This window comes from Cotesia glomerata, linkage group LG1 (genome assembly GCF_020080835.1).
Source record: "Cotesia glomerata isolate CgM1 linkage group LG1, MPM_Cglom_v2.3, whole genome shotgun sequence".
Lineage (NCBI taxonomy): Eukaryota > Metazoa > Arthropoda > Insecta > Hymenoptera > Braconidae > Cotesia > Cotesia glomerata.
The window spans coordinates 1,276,831-1,294,299 of NC_058158.1; the positions used below are offsets into that span (position 1 = coordinate 1,276,831).

At 27.9% G+C, this 17,469-nt stretch overlaps 2 protein-coding genes across 4 annotated transcripts; one reads left to right on the forward strand and one right to left on the reverse strand.

Moving 5' to 3' along the window:
- Window positions 1–135: 135 nt before the first annotated feature.
- LOC123275019 lies at window positions 136–13,796 on the reverse strand. 3 transcript variants are annotated; one of them, XM_044742890.1, is made up of 7 exons: window positions 13,329–13,796; window positions 10,653–11,385; window positions 9,060–9,198; window positions 8,835–8,953; window positions 4,341–4,438; window positions 2,154–2,886; window positions 136–362 (listed from the first exon to the last, which is right to left on the reverse strand). In XM_044742890.1, the coding sequence occupies exons 1-7, from the start codon at window positions 13,337–13,339 to the stop codon at window positions 267–269; spliced, it is 1,929 nt and encodes a 642-aa protein (XP_044598825.1). In that variant the 5' UTR covers window positions 13,340–13,796; the 3' UTR covers window positions 136–266. The 3 variants fall into 3 exon arrangements, 2 of the variants coding, with proteins under 2 accessions (XP_044598825.1, XP_044598824.1); XM_044742889.1 differs by having other exon boundaries at window positions 10,653–11,388; window positions 13,329–13,793; XR_006511608.1 differs by having other exon boundaries at window positions 245–362; window positions 1,967–2,886; window positions 10,653–11,388; window positions 13,329–13,793.
- A 160-nt stretch (window positions 13,797–13,956) lies between these two features.
- Window positions 13,957–17,004, forward strand: LOC123275020 (calcineurin B homologous protein 1). Its single transcript, XM_044742892.1, has 4 exons — window positions 13,957–14,306; window positions 15,270–15,533; window positions 16,520–16,613; window positions 16,699–17,004. The coding sequence occupies exons 1-4, from the start codon at window positions 14,240–14,242 to the stop codon at window positions 16,841–16,843; spliced, it is 570 nt and encodes a 189-aa protein (XP_044598827.1). The 5' UTR covers window positions 13,957–14,239; the 3' UTR covers window positions 16,844–17,004.
- Window positions 17,005–17,469: the final 465 nt, after the last annotated feature.

Here is a 17,469-nt window from a genome sequence, read left to right on the forward strand (position 1 = left end):
AAATAAAAAATATTTAGTCGATGATTTTCTTAAAAAATAACGATTCGGTATGAAAATATTTTATTAATTCTAAAGATCTGTAACTGGGCCGCCGATGCTGACGCTGCTGCTGATTGTCGAGTCGTTGTTGCTGTAAATAGAATGCCGGGACTCGCTATCATCATTGTCTATGTTGTCATCGTTATCTTTATTAGCAGCGTTGTTCTGAGCTGAGCTTACGTCTGCTGACTGATCAAGATGTTGATGATGCTCTGATGTTGAAATGATCACCTTTTTACGCATTGCCGCCACCAGCTTCTCCAGTCTGATAAATCACGTTTCCGGTTACCTTCTTTTCCTCTCTTTCTTCCCTTAATCCTCGTCTAATAATCGGTCGAAAGAAACGTTTGTAAGATTTTCTTTAGAAGCAAGCTAAGCGAATAGTTAAGAGCAAAGCCATGCTGCTGGCTAGAAAATACAAAAAAGAGAGTACGTGGTTCTAAATTTGTTTTAGATGTTAGTGAGGAGGTGAGTATTGATTATTGACAGGGTTGATGAAATTAGTGATGATAGTGAAGATACACGGAAAGATTATTGTATTTAATTTTTTTAATTTGAAAATATTTTGTTTCAATTTAAGAAATTATTTTTTAACTTTTAATAAATAAGAAAGCATTTATTTATAAATAACAAATTTCTATTAATATTTAATAAATATTTATTGGAATTAATTTTTGTAATATTGCATAAATAATTTACAATAAAATATTCTCTAAATTATTTTAGAGAATAAGAAAAATTTTGTTTCCAAGGTAGTCATATGATACATGATTAAGAAATAACCTTGTATCTTGAGAACTATTGACATTTTTAAAGATATAAGCTCATCCCGATGTTATACTCATCAAGACCTTTCATTAGAGTACCCACATCAATTTTTCATATATTTTATATATTTATATATATGTATATGTGAAAAATATATCAAAAATGCATGTGGGTACTCAAATGAAAGCTCTTGATGAGTGTAACATCAGGATGAGCTTATATTTTTAAAAATATAATTTCTTGACAAAATACAATATAATTCCTTAATTATTGACATTTTTAAAGATATAAGCGCATTCCGATGTTATACTCATCGAGACCTTTCATTTGAGTACCCACATCAATTTTTCATATATTTATATATTTTATTCAATTTTATGGACTTAATATATATATATATGTATATATTAAAGATATATACATATATTATATATATGTATATATGAAAAATGCATGTGGTTACTCAAATGAAAGCTCTTGATGAGTGTAACATCAAAATGAGCTTATATTTTCAAAAAAGTCAATAATTAAGAATTGACTTTGCTATCATGTCAACTAATGATATTTTTGAAGATATAAGCTCATCCCAAAGTTACACTCATCGAGACCTTTCATTTGAGTACCCACATCAATTTTTCATATATTTTACATATTTATATATATATATATATATATATATATATATATATATATATATATATATATATATATATATAAATATGAAAAATATATGAAAATGCATGTGGGTACTCAAATGAAAGCTCTTGATGAGTGTAACATCGGGATGAGCTTATATCTTTAAAAATGTCAATAGTTAAGAAAGTTCAATGTAATTTAACAAAAGTCATTATCTAATAGAACAAAATTAAAATTTTTTTTAATTATAATTTTTACTCTTACATTTTATTAAAAATTCCAATATATATTTATTAAAACTTAATAAAAAAATAAATTCTTCTATCAGACTTTTAAAAAAATTAAATAAAATTTTACCTAGACCAAAATAAAAATTAAATTATAATTTTTCCGTGTATGTTAATCTAAAATTGTTAATTAAATACATAATTAGTAAATAAAATAAAACCAATAATTATAAAAGCTGTCGAGCGTGTAACTAGTTAGACAAGCGAAATGAAAAATGAGCAGATGATGGACCTACGTGAAGTTTGTACAGAAGTAAACCCCAAACAATGAAGCCCCAGTTTGTGATGGCACAATAAATATTGAATTGAATATTGAGTGGCCCCGTACGTAACCTAAATATAGGCGGTGGTAAAAGTGGCGCGTGAGGGTGCTTTGAGGACACTGGAATTCGGGATTCTCGTCGAGCACAAATTTTTAGGTACCACTGATTTTCCAGGAACCACCACGACGTCCGGAACCTCAACACCATTTTCTTGATTTTTATCTGATCTTTCAGATTCTTCTTTGTCCTCCAGAGGAAGCGAATTGGTAGAAGCGGCTCTGAAGCAGGAAAACTGGGACGCTTTTCTGGAGTTATTCGTGACGTCGCTCTTGCGTCTGACGACTGCTGAGCGCTGGAAATTGTTCGCAGGAACCGAGTCTCTTTCAAAGTGGAAGTGGAGCAGTCTCTCAAAAGCTTCTCTTTCATCAGGCCGCATGGAAGCGTCAGAGCCTCTGTTCTTCCAGTAATTATTTCCATTGGACTCTTTTTCTTTGGTTCTTCCGTCGGTCAACGGCACTGGATCCGCGAGCGGCTCGGTATCAGGACCAGTGAACTTCTTCCACTGCCAGTCTTGGTCGACCTGGTCCAGATTCCTCGACGAGTCGGAGGGGGACAGAGGTGAGGGGGACGAGACGGTCGAAGTCGAGGAAGAAGATGAGGCTGAGGCTGGAATGGAGCTTGAGCTCTTATTCAGCTCGTGGAAGTTGGTACGCACGGGGGTGCTGGTTATACAGGGTGTTTCGAAAGATAAAGGCTTGATAGCTCTCGCTATCGATGATGCTTCTACGCACTTAGCCTCTTGATGCTCGGCGTTTTTTGCCCTCGCTTCCTGAAGCTCCCGTCGAAGAGCCAGGGCTTCTTCCTCAAAGGCTGCGATCTCATGACCCACGACGCTACCAAAGCAATGTTATCAAGCATTATACATTTATTAGCTTATTAAATACACCAACCACCTTTATTAATTATTTTATCTTGGAAATTTCTATTTTTCATTATTTATATTCATAGATTAGGTTTAAATTAATAATATTAAGGTAGGAGACCTAGTTATTGATACTTGAAATTTTATTTTAATTTTTGCTTTTTCAAATAATGACTTTTGTTAAATTGCACTGTACTTTCTTAATTATTGACATTTTTAAAGATATAAGCTCATCCCGATGTTACACTCATCAAGAGCTTTCATTTGAGTACCCACATGCATTTTTGATATATTTTTTATAAATATATATTTATAATATATATAAATATATAAAATATATGAAAAATTGATGTGGCTACTCAAATGAAAGGTCTCGATAAGTGTAACATTGGGATGAGCTTATATCTTTAAAAATGTTAATAGTTTACAAGATACAAGATCATTTCTAAATGTTGTCAAATTACACTATACTTTCTTAATTATTGAAATTTTTAAAGATATAAGCTCACCCCAATGTTACACTCATTAAGAGCTTTCATTTGAGTACCCACATCAATTTTTCATATATTTTATATATTTATATATATTATAAATATGTATGTATGAAAAATATATCAAAAATGCAAGTTGGTACTCAAATGAAAGGTCTCGATGAATATAACATCGGGATGAGCTTATATCTTCAAAAATATCAATATTTCATAAGATACCAGGTCATTTCTTAATTATTGACTGTTTTAAAAATATAAGCTCATCCTGATATTACACTCATCAAAAGCTTTCATTTGAGTATTCACTTGCATTTTTGATATATTTTTCATAAATATATATTCATGATATATATAAATATATAAAATATATGAAAAATTGATGTAGGTACTCAAATGAAAGGTCTCGATGAGTGTAACACCGGGAATATCTTTATAAATATCAATAGTTCACAAGATATGAGGTCATTTCTATTTTCTCTTAATAATATAGATAATTTTTAAGATAATTTGTTTTTTGAGAACATTTTATTTTTTTAATTATAATAAAATTGCAAGTGTCAAACAACTAAGCCATTGTCAATAACTGGGTCTTTTACATTACCCAAAAAAAGAAAAAATGACATAGTTAAAACAAATTTTTTTTTATATACACATAGGTTGCTTGAGAATGTCAAAATAAAATTGACAAACCATCTCAATTGAAAGAAATAAAAAAAATATATAATTTGGTCAAAAAAATCCTGATTTTTTTTTATTTTATAAAAAAAAATTTAAACAAATAATGAAAAGTCTAAATCTCCAAAGATCTTCAAGTCACTACCCATCACCCCTTATTAAATAAAATAAAATAATCATAAATTAGTCATTGTACAATTACAGCGAGCATACTCTGGATAAAAATAAAAAAAAATGATTACACAATAAAAATACTTACTTGGAAGCATTAATTTTAAGACTAGCAACCTCCTCCTCCAAGATGGCAATTCGTCTATCTCCTTTGGCCTTTTGCTCAGTCATTTGGGCCAGTTGTCCCTAAGATCAATTGCCCGTTAAAAAAAGTAATTAAACAAAACAATTAAATCCACCCATGTCTGTGAATATGTCGAGGAGGACTGAGGAGCAGGAGGAGGCGGCAGAAAAAAAAATTATCTAGATAAATGAGCAAAAAAATAACTCTTACGGACATTTTAGTCGGCATAGCATGGAACATCATCCAGCGGTTCAATTAGGAAATTACGTCTATGCGCTTATGGCGGATACTGGTCGGCCATTGCTACGGTACGGTTGATGAGGCTAATGGAAGGTTGAAACCCGAGAAGACCGAGTGGAAAGAGGTCGAGGGAGAGGCTCTGACAGTCGCTAAGTGCCTCTGCTCTATTCTCTATCCTCTATCTCGTTTGCGCGAAAAGAAACCTTTGACTTCGCCTGGATCTCCGTCTTTTTTCATCGGTATCAGTAATCGCGTGCACGCATCACCCCACGTGAAACCCAATAACTTTTAAAGCCACCGTTACTTCCTATGTGTACACGTACATTACAATCTAGTCTACCTCAGTGGTATGTATCCCATTATATTACATTAGGGTTGGCCGACGCCCCTAAGACGTAATCAGATCACTTATGCACGGCTTTTTAATCCATCAATAATACAGTCATCTCCAGTCAATTGAACGCCAGTTGCTATTTGACTTACGAAATTTTATATTACAGGCTTCGTTAAGAAGCCAATTTTTGAAAAAAAATTTATTTTTTTAAATAATTCCCATTTTTATGACAATAAAAATTTATTTGGAAATTTTTAATAATTTTATTTTTGAGATGGAGGAATAAAAAAAATTTTTTTGCAACTTTTTTACTGAAAAAAAATAATTTTTTATAGAAAATTTAAAAATTTTCATCCAAAATTTAGAAAAATTTCTGGTAATTATTTACATATAGGGTCAAACCTATTTTGGGCCATAACTAGGTGAAAAATTAACATTTAAAAATTTTTTTTTATCCTGCTTCTTTTTACGGAGCATTTATGTTTGTTTTTATTTAAAGTTTTTAATTTTTATTTAGTTATTAGTTTAATTTAAAAAATTTATTACTTTTAATTTTAATGAAATAAATTAGTATTTTAATTTTTTAAATAAATTTACTGTAAAATTTGCACGACTGGATCTTATGTTTGTTTTTAAATTTTTTATTTTAAATTAAATTAAAAAAATCAATTTTGTTAATTTAAACAAAAAAAATCAATATATAAGTTTTTGAATAAAAACTTGAATATTGTAATTTTTTCAATAAAAAAAATTGGGTAATTTTTTACAAGTGAGATCAAACCTATTTTTGGCCATATCTAGGTGAAAAATTAACATTTTCAAATTTTTTTTGTTCTGCTTGTTTTTATGACGCGTTTTTGATAAAAAAAATGTCGTGAAAGAAAACAATAAAGATTTCGATAGTTTTTTTGCGTTCAAAAGTTGGAAAAAATTTTGGCTTTCATGTTTTTGGATAAAATTTCTATTTTATCCTTTTTTGATAAATTTTTTTTTAAAACTACAAAAAAAAAATTAACAATTTAAAAAAAGAATTGAATATCAAAATTTTCTAAAAAATTTATAAATTTGTTAAAATTGTGATAATCAATTTTTTTTTAAACTGTTCATTTTTTTTATTTATTTAAAAAAAAAATACATCAATAAAATCAAATAGAAATTTCGTTCAAAAAAATGAAACTTAAAATTGTTGACCTCACTTGTAAATATTTACCTAAATTTTTTTTATTTGGAAAAAAATAATTTTATATAGAAAACTTATTAAGTAATTTTATTTTTTAGCTAAAAAAAAATAAAATTATTAAAAATTTTAAATAAATGAAATTCTTATTGCAAAATTAATAATTTTTTTTAAAATAAATTTTTTCTCAGAGTAAAAAAAATATATAATGCAATTGTTATAAATAAATACAATATTTTGTCATCAGTCATTGTCATTTCATTTCTAAGACGTATTTATTGTTTGATGTTTGATCGATGATGAAAGAGTTGATATACCGATGTCGCAATAAACTGCGACGTTGTATTATATTATGAAAAACAAGTCGTATATTTAATATATTAATATTATAAATAATAATATATTGTGCTAACATAGGACGTACTAAAAGATGAATCCTCGGAAGTTCATAGCATACCTTGTGAATCCTACCTAGAACTCTAAACTCGAGGAATTAATTATCAAGCACACGCACATTTACGCCTCCGTAAGACGAGGAATCTCTTGAGTAGAGTGGTATCTAAGTTTTTAAACGTCGGAACATTTATATGCAGAAGATGCTTTGTACGGAAGATAAGAATATATATATATATATATATATATATATATATATATATATCTAGTATTTCTGAAGACAGATATAACTCTTGTGAAATTCATCAAGGATGAAGCGCACGATAATTTACAGCGAGCTAACTAATTTCTATGCAAACTCTTTGCTAGTCGGCAAATAATAATATTTTTACCTTCATTATTCCTAATTATTATTTTATATACTTTGTTGTGTGTAATTAATGTTTTATACGTACAAGTACAAAAACAAATGAATAAAATTAAGCCTAAAATTTTAATTTAAAACTTTAAATGAATTTTATTTGTATTCGCTTGAAAAAATATTTAATTTAAAATAGAAAATAATTATAGTACTCATATAAACTAGCAACCTTGCAGTCACTATGTGAAGTATAAATAAACAAAATTTTGCTTTATTAAACAATGACTTTTGTTAAATTGCACTGTAATTTCTTAACTATTGACGTTTATAAAGATATAAGCTTATCCCGATGTTACACTCGTCAAGAGCTTTCATTTAAATACCCACATGCATTTTTGATATATTTTTCAAATATACATATATATAATATATATAAATATATGAAATATTGATGTGGGTACTCAAATGAAAGGTCTTGATGAGTATAACATCGGAATGAGCTTATATCTTCAAAAATGTCAATAGTTGACGAGATACAAGGTCATTTCTTAATTTTGTTAAATTGCACTGTACTTTCTTAACTACTGACATTTTTAAAAATATAAGCTCATTCCAATGTTACACTCATTAAGAGCTTTCATTTGAGTACCCACATGCATTTTTGATATATTTTTTATAAATATATATTTATAATATATATAAATATATAAAATATATGAAAAATTTATGTGGGTACTCAAATGAAAGGTCTCGATGAGTATAACATCGGGATGAGCTTATATCTTTAAAAATGTCAATAGTTCACAAGATACAAGGTAATTTCTTAATTTTGTTAAATGGCACAGTTCTTTCTTAATTATTGACATTTTTAAAGATATAAGCTCATCCCGATGTCACACTGATTAAGATCTTTCATTCGAGTACCCACAAGCACTTTGTTATATTTTTCATATATACATATATATATATATATATATATATATATATATATATATATATATATATATATATATATATATATATGAAAAATTGATGTGGGTACTCATCCTGATGTTACACTGATTAATTAAGATCTTTTATTTGAGTATCCACATGCATTTTCATATATTTTTCATATATTCACATATATAAATATATAAAATATATGAAAAATTGATGTGGGTACTCAAATGAAAGGTCTCGATGAGTGTAACATCAGGATGAGTTTATATTTTTAAAAATGTCAATATTTCACGAGATACAAGGTCATTTCTTAATTATGTATCTAGAGATAGAGCATTTTCGAATGCAGCCCAAATATATATCATAATAAATTGACTATTGGTGAGAATAATCAAATTTAACCATAAAAACCTATTTTATCATATAAATAAACTGGCCACTAAATTTCTCTTAATAATATAAATAATTTTGTAATGAATTTTAAAATAAAAAAAAATATAATAGCTGTTACGTAAAATTTGCATGTCTACGATAATCAACAAAGAACTCGCCAGAGAAATATATCACCTGGCGTGGTCCTGATCAAACAGAGCACACGAACCAAGAGCAAACATCAGATGGATGACCAAGCCTGAAGAGGCAAGCTGCGAGATAGTGAGCTTTACAACTCTTGTCTTAGATTTTATGGTTAATGGACTCGCGTGGAAACTTTAAAAAAAAACATTAATATTAGCCTCTTGATCCTTTTCCGTCTTTTCCCACATCACATTTCCCGATCGAGGTTTATTTACATTTTTTAAAGCCTCCGCTGGGTATTGGTCTCCAGGTATGAAGCAGGAAGATGTGAGGATCGGATTTCTCTGCTGCGGTGGATAGTATTATTCGTGAAAGGTAATAATAATCAGGAAAGTAAAAAAAAAAATAGACAGCAGACTTGGTATTATGTGAAGAATGAATAGTTGGAGCCCGAGCCGAGTCGTGACGGTTTTAATGAGTATAATTTGATCTTACCTTGAGGTCGTCAAGCTCTAGTAGTTTTTGTCGGGTTTTCTCTTCAACTATCAACTTTATTCTCGCATCAATTGTTTCATCTAGCGCCTTATTTGCTTGTCGAATCTCGCTAATAATTTCTACAAAATAAATATTTATAATTTACCTTAAGCTTTTGAATAGACAAATAATAAAATAAATATTTATTATTTAGTTGAATATGTAATGAGTAATTATTATAAGTACCTGATAACATTCCTGGCTGATAATCTGAAGAAGAGTTTTGTTTTATTTCGGCTAATTCCGTAGTCACGTTTTCTAATGCCAGTTTTGTTTCGTTAAGTTGTTCAAACATCTGGCTATTTGCTTCTCGTAGTGTAGTCATCTGTAAATATCAACAATTATTTAAATATTTTTTTTTAATAATTTTGCAGTTAAAAATAGAATATTAAGCTGCTGAATATTTGTAAATTTCTACAATTCAATGGAAATAAATATTAAAATATTTATTTGTAATTAGTACTGAGGTTTTATTATAATACTTAAGTACTGTATTAAGGTATTATGCTTGACCTGTGAAGATAATTTACCATGAAATGAGTTTAATTATTGAACTTAGTTCTATTGTCATGTATTATATGTTTACAATGAAAAAAGTGTGACATAAAATATGGAATTATAAAGAAAAAAATAATAATGAGCATTGAAATAGAGAATTAGAGAAAAATGACTGAAATTACAATTATAATATTCATAAAACATGAAAGATTATTGTTACTAGCAACCTTGTAGTCACTATGTGACTGCCGTGACTTGTGAACATAAATAAATAAAATTTTGCTATAAATTTTATTAAACTTTTTTAAAGATATAAGCTCATTCTGATGATACACTCATCAAGAGCTTTCATTTGAGTACCCACATGCATTTTTGGTATATTTTTCATGTATACATATATATATATATAATATTAAATAATTAATTTTGTTAAATTGCACTGAACTTTCTTAAGTATTGACGTTTTTGAAGATATAAGCTCATCTCGATGTTACACTCGTCAAGAGCTTTCATTTGAGTACCTACATGCATTTTTGATATATTTTTCATGTATACATATATATATAAATATATGAAATATATGAGAAATTGATGTGAGTACTCAAATGAAAGGTCTTGATGAGTGTAATATCGAGATGAGCTTATATCTTCAAAAATACCAATAGTTCACAAGATACCAGGTCATTTCTTAATTATTGATTTTTTTAAAGATATAAGCTCATTCTGATGATACACTCATCAAGAGCTTTCATTTGAGTACCCACATGCATTTTTGATATATTTTTCATATATACATGTATATATATAATATATAAATATATAAAATATATGAAAAATTGATGTGGGTACTCAAATGAAAGGTCTCGATGAGTGTAACATCAGGATGAGCTTATATCTTTAAAAATGTCAATGGTTCACAAGATACCAGGTCATTTTTTAATTATCGACTTTTTTAAAGATATAAGCTCATTTTTATGTTACACTTATCAAGAGCTTTCATTCAAGTACCCACATGCATTTTTGATATATTTTTCATATATACATATACATAATATATATAAATATATGAAAAATTGATGTGGGTACTCAAATGAAAGGTCTCGATGAGCGTAATATCGGGGTGAGTTTATATCTTTAAAAATGTCAATAGTTCACAAGATACAAGGTCATTTCTTAATTATATATCTAGAGTATTTTCAAATTCCTTATTATTATTTTTTTCTAAAGATTCAAAACAAATATCTATACTTATTGTATGATCTTAAAAAAAAAAAAAATTACCTGCTCAACCAAAGACAAAACAAGTTTATTTTTCTCCACAGTCGTAACAGAACTGGAACTACCACCAGAATCAGAGTCTTCACTGTCAGTATACGCCGGCAGATCAGTAGGACCTAGCCCAGGGTCTGAGTACCTCCTGTGCTCAGAGTTCAAGTCATCACTCTCAGCAACAATGTGATTGTTCGCAGATGGAGGCAGTGAAGTGTAATCTCCATTCTGATATAAAGTCGAGTAGCCGGTCCTGTTTTCCTGGAGACTCGAGTACCCATTGGCGACGTTATTCACGCTGCTGATGTTACTGATACCCTGGTGAGACTGTGAATGACCTTGATGCTGGGGAATGTTTCTCCTGGGCCTTCCTCTGGGTGGTCGGTAGTTTGTCTGTGGAACTGGCCTGTACAGCGGGTAGATTGGCGGCATCGAGACCGGCTCCATCGCGTAAGCGACGGGCAGCGTCGAGTAGCCACAAACACTGGGGTCAGACATCGTCGTGAAGAGTCTCTGGCCGTTGCGCATTGGTGCCACATGTGGAGCAACCGTTGCTGCTGGTTGCTGCCAAAACATCGGCGCGTAATCAACTCCCGGGTTGATCATCGGCTCGCTAATCTCCGTTGGGGTCTCGCTGCACCAATTGTCGACCTTGGTGACATGGCTTTTCTTGTTCGCTCGCTTGCGGTGTCTTCTAGACGAGCTTGATGATTTGTCTGGACGTCCAGATGACATGCTTTCCATTCTGCTGTTGAAGAATTAAAATTTACTTATTAAAAATTGAGAGAAATTATGAAAATAAAATCAGCTTATATCTGACTAATTGTTTTTTTATTTTATTCTAAAAATAATATGACTAAATTTAGCCGAGTTTTTTTTATTTATTTATTAAATTAAATTTAGAAAAATATTTTTTTTAAATTGCAGTTAAAGTTTTTTACAAGTGAAATTTTATTTTAATTTTTCTGTAATAATGTTTTCAATGAAAAAAAAAAAAAAAAAAAAAAAATGTATAAGTCGAATAACTTAATTTTTATAAAATAATGACATTGAAATTGACAATTTTCTTATTTTTCTTGAGTAATAAATAATGTCAAAAGAATAATTTATAATTTTTTAGAGCTTATAAATATGGAATTTATAAAATAAATTTTTCTTGCGATAATTTATTAGTAAAAACTAGTAACCATGCAGTCACTATGTGACTGCCGTGATTTATGAAAGATAAATAACTAAAATTTTGCTTTATTAAATAATAAACTTAAATTGCACTGTACTTTCTTAACTATTGACATTTTTAAAGATATAAGCTCATCCTGATGTTACACTCATTAAGAGCTTTCATTTGAGTACCCACATCAATTTTTCATATATTTTATATATTTATATATATGTATATATGAAAAATATATGAAAATGCATGTGGGTACTCAAATGAAAGGTCTCGATGAGTATAAAATTGGAATGAGCTTATATCTTTAAAAATTTCAATAGTTCTCAAGATACAATGTCATTTCTTAATTTTGTTAAATTGCACTGAACTTTCTTAACTATTGACATTTTTAAAGATACAAACTCATCCTGATGTTACACTCATTAAGAGTTTTCATTTGAGTATCCACATCAATTTTTCATATATTTTATATATTTATATATATGTATATATGAAAAATATATGAAAATGCATGTGGATACTCAAATGAAAGGTCTCGATGAGTATAAAATTGGAATGAGCTTATATCTTTAAAAATTTCAATAGTTCTCAAGATACAATGTCATTTCTTAATTTTGTTAAATTGCACTGAACTTTCTTAACTATTGACATTTTTAAAGATACAAGCTCATCCTAATGTTACACTCATTAAGAGTTTTCATTTGAGTACCCACATCAATTTTTCATATATTTTATATATTTATATATATGTATTTATGAAAAATATATGAAAATGCATGTGGGTACTCAAATGAAAGGTCTCGATGAGTGTAATATCGGGATGAGCTTATATCCTTAAAAATATTAATAGTTCTCAAGATACAAGGTCATTTCTTAATTTTGTTAAATTGCACTGAACTATTGACATTTTTTAAGAAATAAGCTCATCCCGATGTTACACTCATAAAGAGCTTTCATTTGAGTACCCACATGCATTTTCATATATTTTTCATATATATATATAAATATATAAAATATATGAAAAATTGATGTGGGTATTCAAATGAAAGGTCTCAATGAGTGTATTGTCAAGATGAGCTTATATCCTTAAAAATGTCAATAGTTCTCAAGATACAAGGTCATTTCTCAATTTTGTATCTAGAGATAGAGTATTTTTGAATGCTGCCTAAATACTTATAATAAATTAACTATCGGTGAGAATGATATGAAACCTTGAAAAGGCAGAAATTCAAGTCTAAACCTTTGCAATAATACCAAATTTCACTAAAAAAAACCAATTTTATCATATTCCTATCCTGGATACAAAATTTTTTTTATTCTCTTAACAATATAGATTATCAGATGTTCCTAAAGTTCAGTCATTAAAAATAAATAATTCCCAAAAAAATTAGAGTGAAATTTTTCAGTGTTAGCAAAGAATAAATTAAATTCTTTATTCAAAATAAAACCAAAAAACAATCAGGTGTCTAGTGCCTAGAGTATCATTGAATAATAACAAACAAAACAGGTCTTACCTCTCCTCCATGACGTGAAGATGTAAACGAATTAAGGCACTTGTTATTATAGGTATATATCCAAACAAACTAGCTTAGGAATAATTCAGCATTAAATCTGTATGTGTATTAGCACACTCGCAGATGTAATGTGTGCTGAGTATTAAATATTAAATATTACCAGACTAAACTCCCGGTTATTTAATAACAGCTATTAATATCCATAGATTCAGTATCCGTACAGATGTAGCGCAGCTTTCAATAAAATATTATTAGAACCAGTAACAAGTCACACACAAGACAAGAGACAAGACATCACCAGCAAACACTTGCTTTCAATGCCGCCATTGTTATGAATGACCGAAGACACAATCGGGAGCCCCCGCTCCTAGCTAATTTTTACTCGAGCAAAAAAATTTAAATAACAAACCATGACCTTGAAGTTAATCAATCACGTCACCAGGGAATTTCACTCCTGGGTAATTATTTCTTGTAAATAATTATAAAATAATTTATTTTTAAGTTTTTTTTAGTTTTTAAAATTTTTCAAGACCCGGGAACTGGAAAGTTGTTATTAATGCTGGTCCGTTGGAAATAAATTTAAAAATGACAGCTCAGGGGACGCTACTGGTTAATTCGGCACTGAACCAAAATGGCCGCGACTTCAAACTTAAAGAGTGTGTTTGTATATGTGCATGGATTGTAATGGGAGTCTAACCTATCAGCTGTCACACGAAAATTAATTTGTGTAGTAAGCAGCTAGTAAAATTATTTAAGCGTACTTTGCCCTCATCATTAAATGATAATGTATACGCTAAGGAGTGAATATTAATTTAATAAAAAGTGTTGGTGAATATCGTGATTTAACGGCAGTTTCACCATCGTTAGTCTGCAATCATTTAATTTATTTAGAGGAAATACGACGTATAATAATGGGGAACAAATCGAGTTTGCTTTTGCGTGAAGAGGAGATTGCTCAGATCCAAGAAGCTACTGGATGTAAGTTTTGTCGATAATTTTGTTATTTATATGACATTAAAGTTAGCAGTCACTAGAGAATTTTTTAATTTTTTTCAACAAAGAAATCTGCTCGAAAAAATTATTTAAAAAAAATTGCATTTTTAATTTTTTAAAATTTCTACATGTCAATTTTTTTTATATTGTTTTTTTTGCCATAGTTTATTTGTTAAAAAAAATTATTAAAAACCTGCTAAATTTATCATCATGTTATTTATTACCAGTGACATTTTATTGTTATTTATTACCAGTGACAATTTATTGATATTGATTCTCGACGATCACAAAGATTAGCTCTCAAATCAAATAATGTTAACTTTGAAATCCCGCATTTTACATCGAATTATTATGAAAATTCATTTGTTATCACTGTTATTCGTCTTTGGCAAACATTGCCCCCTGATATTATTGGTGCTTCCAGTGTTGAGGTCTTTAAAACCAAACTGTTTAATTATTTAATGGAGCAGGAGACTTAAACTAAGTTACCTATTGTCACTCTCGATGTTATTATAATTCATATTGTTATTATCTTTGACTGTATAACTACAGATATTACATAAACCCATCTACCCTAGTTAAATCATATAAATCATATAAAAAATTAAATTTAAATCATATTATAGTTTATCATAAGCATTTTTATTATTATATTCAAATTTTTATAAAATTGTATCCACTATTGCAAAAATATTTTGTATACCTTGCCATTTGGCATCAGCCTTGGCATTATTAAATAAATAAATAAATAAATAACATTTTTTAATGACATTAAAGTTAGCAGTCACTGGAAAATTTTTAAATTTTATTTAACAAAAAAATTGCATTTTTTATTTTTTAAAGTTTCTAAATGTCAATTTTTTTTTCTAATTTTTTTTGTCATGAAATTCTTAAAATTATTAAATATGTGCTAAATTAGTTTTCATCATTTTTTATTTTTACTTTCAGTCACTCCGAACCAAATCGAACGGCTGTACAGCAGATTTACGAGCCTAGACCGGGGCGACTGTGGAACTTTGAGTCGGGAGGATTTTCTTAGGATTCCTGAACTGGCGATCAATCCTCTCGGTGAAAGGATTGTCAATGCTTTTTTTGAGGAGAGCGGTAATGACAGGGTTAATTTTTTGCAATTTATGCAAGTCCTTGCTCTGTTTAGGCCTATCAAAAAACACAGCCCCAATAGGTTGAACTCTAGACAGGAAAAATTGAGATGTAAGAATTTTTTTATTTTAAAATAAATTTATTTTGACACTTTTAGTAAGATTTTTATGAAAATTAAGTCAGCTGATTTCTAAAAATTTTTTAATTTTTCTTTATTAAAAAAATTTCATTTGTAAAAAACTATAAGTGCAATTTTTAAAAAATATTTTTTTTTAATTTATTTAGCATATATTTAATAATTTTAAAAATTATATAGCAGACAAATGATGGCAAAAAATTGACTTTTAGAAATTTTAAAAGATAAAAAATGCAATTTTTTAAAAATAAATTTTTGAAACAAATTTTTCTTTATTAAAAAAATTTCATTTGTAAAAAACTATGTGCAATTTTAAAAAAATATTTTATTTATTAAAATTTATTTAGCATGTATTAAAATAATTTAAAAAATTTTACAACAAATAAATTATGGCAAAAAAAATTGACTTTTAGAAATTTAAAAAAATAAAAAATGCCATTTTTTTTTAATAATTTTTTGGAACAAATTTTTTCTTGTAAATAAAATTTAAAAATTGTTAAGTGACTGCTGACTTTAATGTCATTTTTATTTCTAATTAAATTAATGAAAAAAAGCAGACCTTAAAAAAATTTTTCTATTAATTAAATAAGAACTAAAAAAATATTTTTAATAAATTGCACAAATTGTTATTTAAATTTTCTACATGTGCAATTTTTTTAAATAAATTTTTTAAAGAGAAAAATTCTAAAAACCATCAGCTGTCTGCTAACGTTTTTATCAATTATTAATTATGAAAATAAATTTAGCAGATATTAAATAATTTTTAGAATTTTTTTTAACTAATAAATTATGGCAAAAAAAATTGGCATGTAGAAATTTAAAAAAATGAAAAATGCAATTTTTTAAAAATAATTCTTTGGAAAAAATCTTTTTTTTTAATAAAATTAAAAAATTTTCAAGTAACAGCTAACTTTAATGTCATTTATTAATTATGAAAATTGATAATTATTTATATTTTCAGTCGCTTTTAAAATGTATGACTTAGATAACGATGAAATGATCTCCAAAGATGAACTCTTGGCCATTTTACACATGATGGTCGGTGCTAATATAAGGTAAAATAAATAATTTATTATTAACTATTATTTACGTATTAATTAATGGTCAAGAATAAAATAATAATTAATAATAAAATTACAGTGAAGAACAACTCAACAGTATTGTGGAAAGAACAATAGTAGAAGCAGATGAAAATGGTGACAACATGATCTCGTTTGAGGAGTTTTGCAAAGTACTCGAAAGGACAGACGTCGAGCAAAAGATGTCGATACGTTTTCTTAGTTAGAAAGAATTTATTATACATATTTATATTTAATTGATTAAAATAATTCTACGTAGCTTAACCAAGTGTAAATAGTACTTGACATATTATAATTATAATATATAAATATTTATTTGACGGGTGAACTGCTGATGCCATAGTAGTAAATGTCTTTAAACAATTGAGATTAATTGATCAAATTTTAGCTAATTATTGTGATTATTATTTATATTTTGAACCATTATTTTTTTTAAAGCTCATTTTACCAAACATTCAATCACATACGAATAATTATCGGCCAATACTTTTTATGACAATTACTCTTGGTTAAAAAGATAATATAAATGAACTTTGTACTTATTTTTTTGAGTGCTAAATTAAATGTCAATTTAAAAAAAAAATTTTTTTTTCTCTACAAATTATTAAACCCACAACTGATATTTATTAAAAATAATTTTCTAAATTAAATTAGCCGACGTTTTTAATTTTTTTTCATTAATTAAATTAGAACTAAAAAAATATTTTTAGAAAATTACACGTATAATTTTTGAAATTTTCTGTATGTAAAATCTTTTCTTTTAATAATAATTTTTCAATAAAATAAATTACAAAAATTTTCATTTTTTTTTATTAATTAAATGAGCAATAAA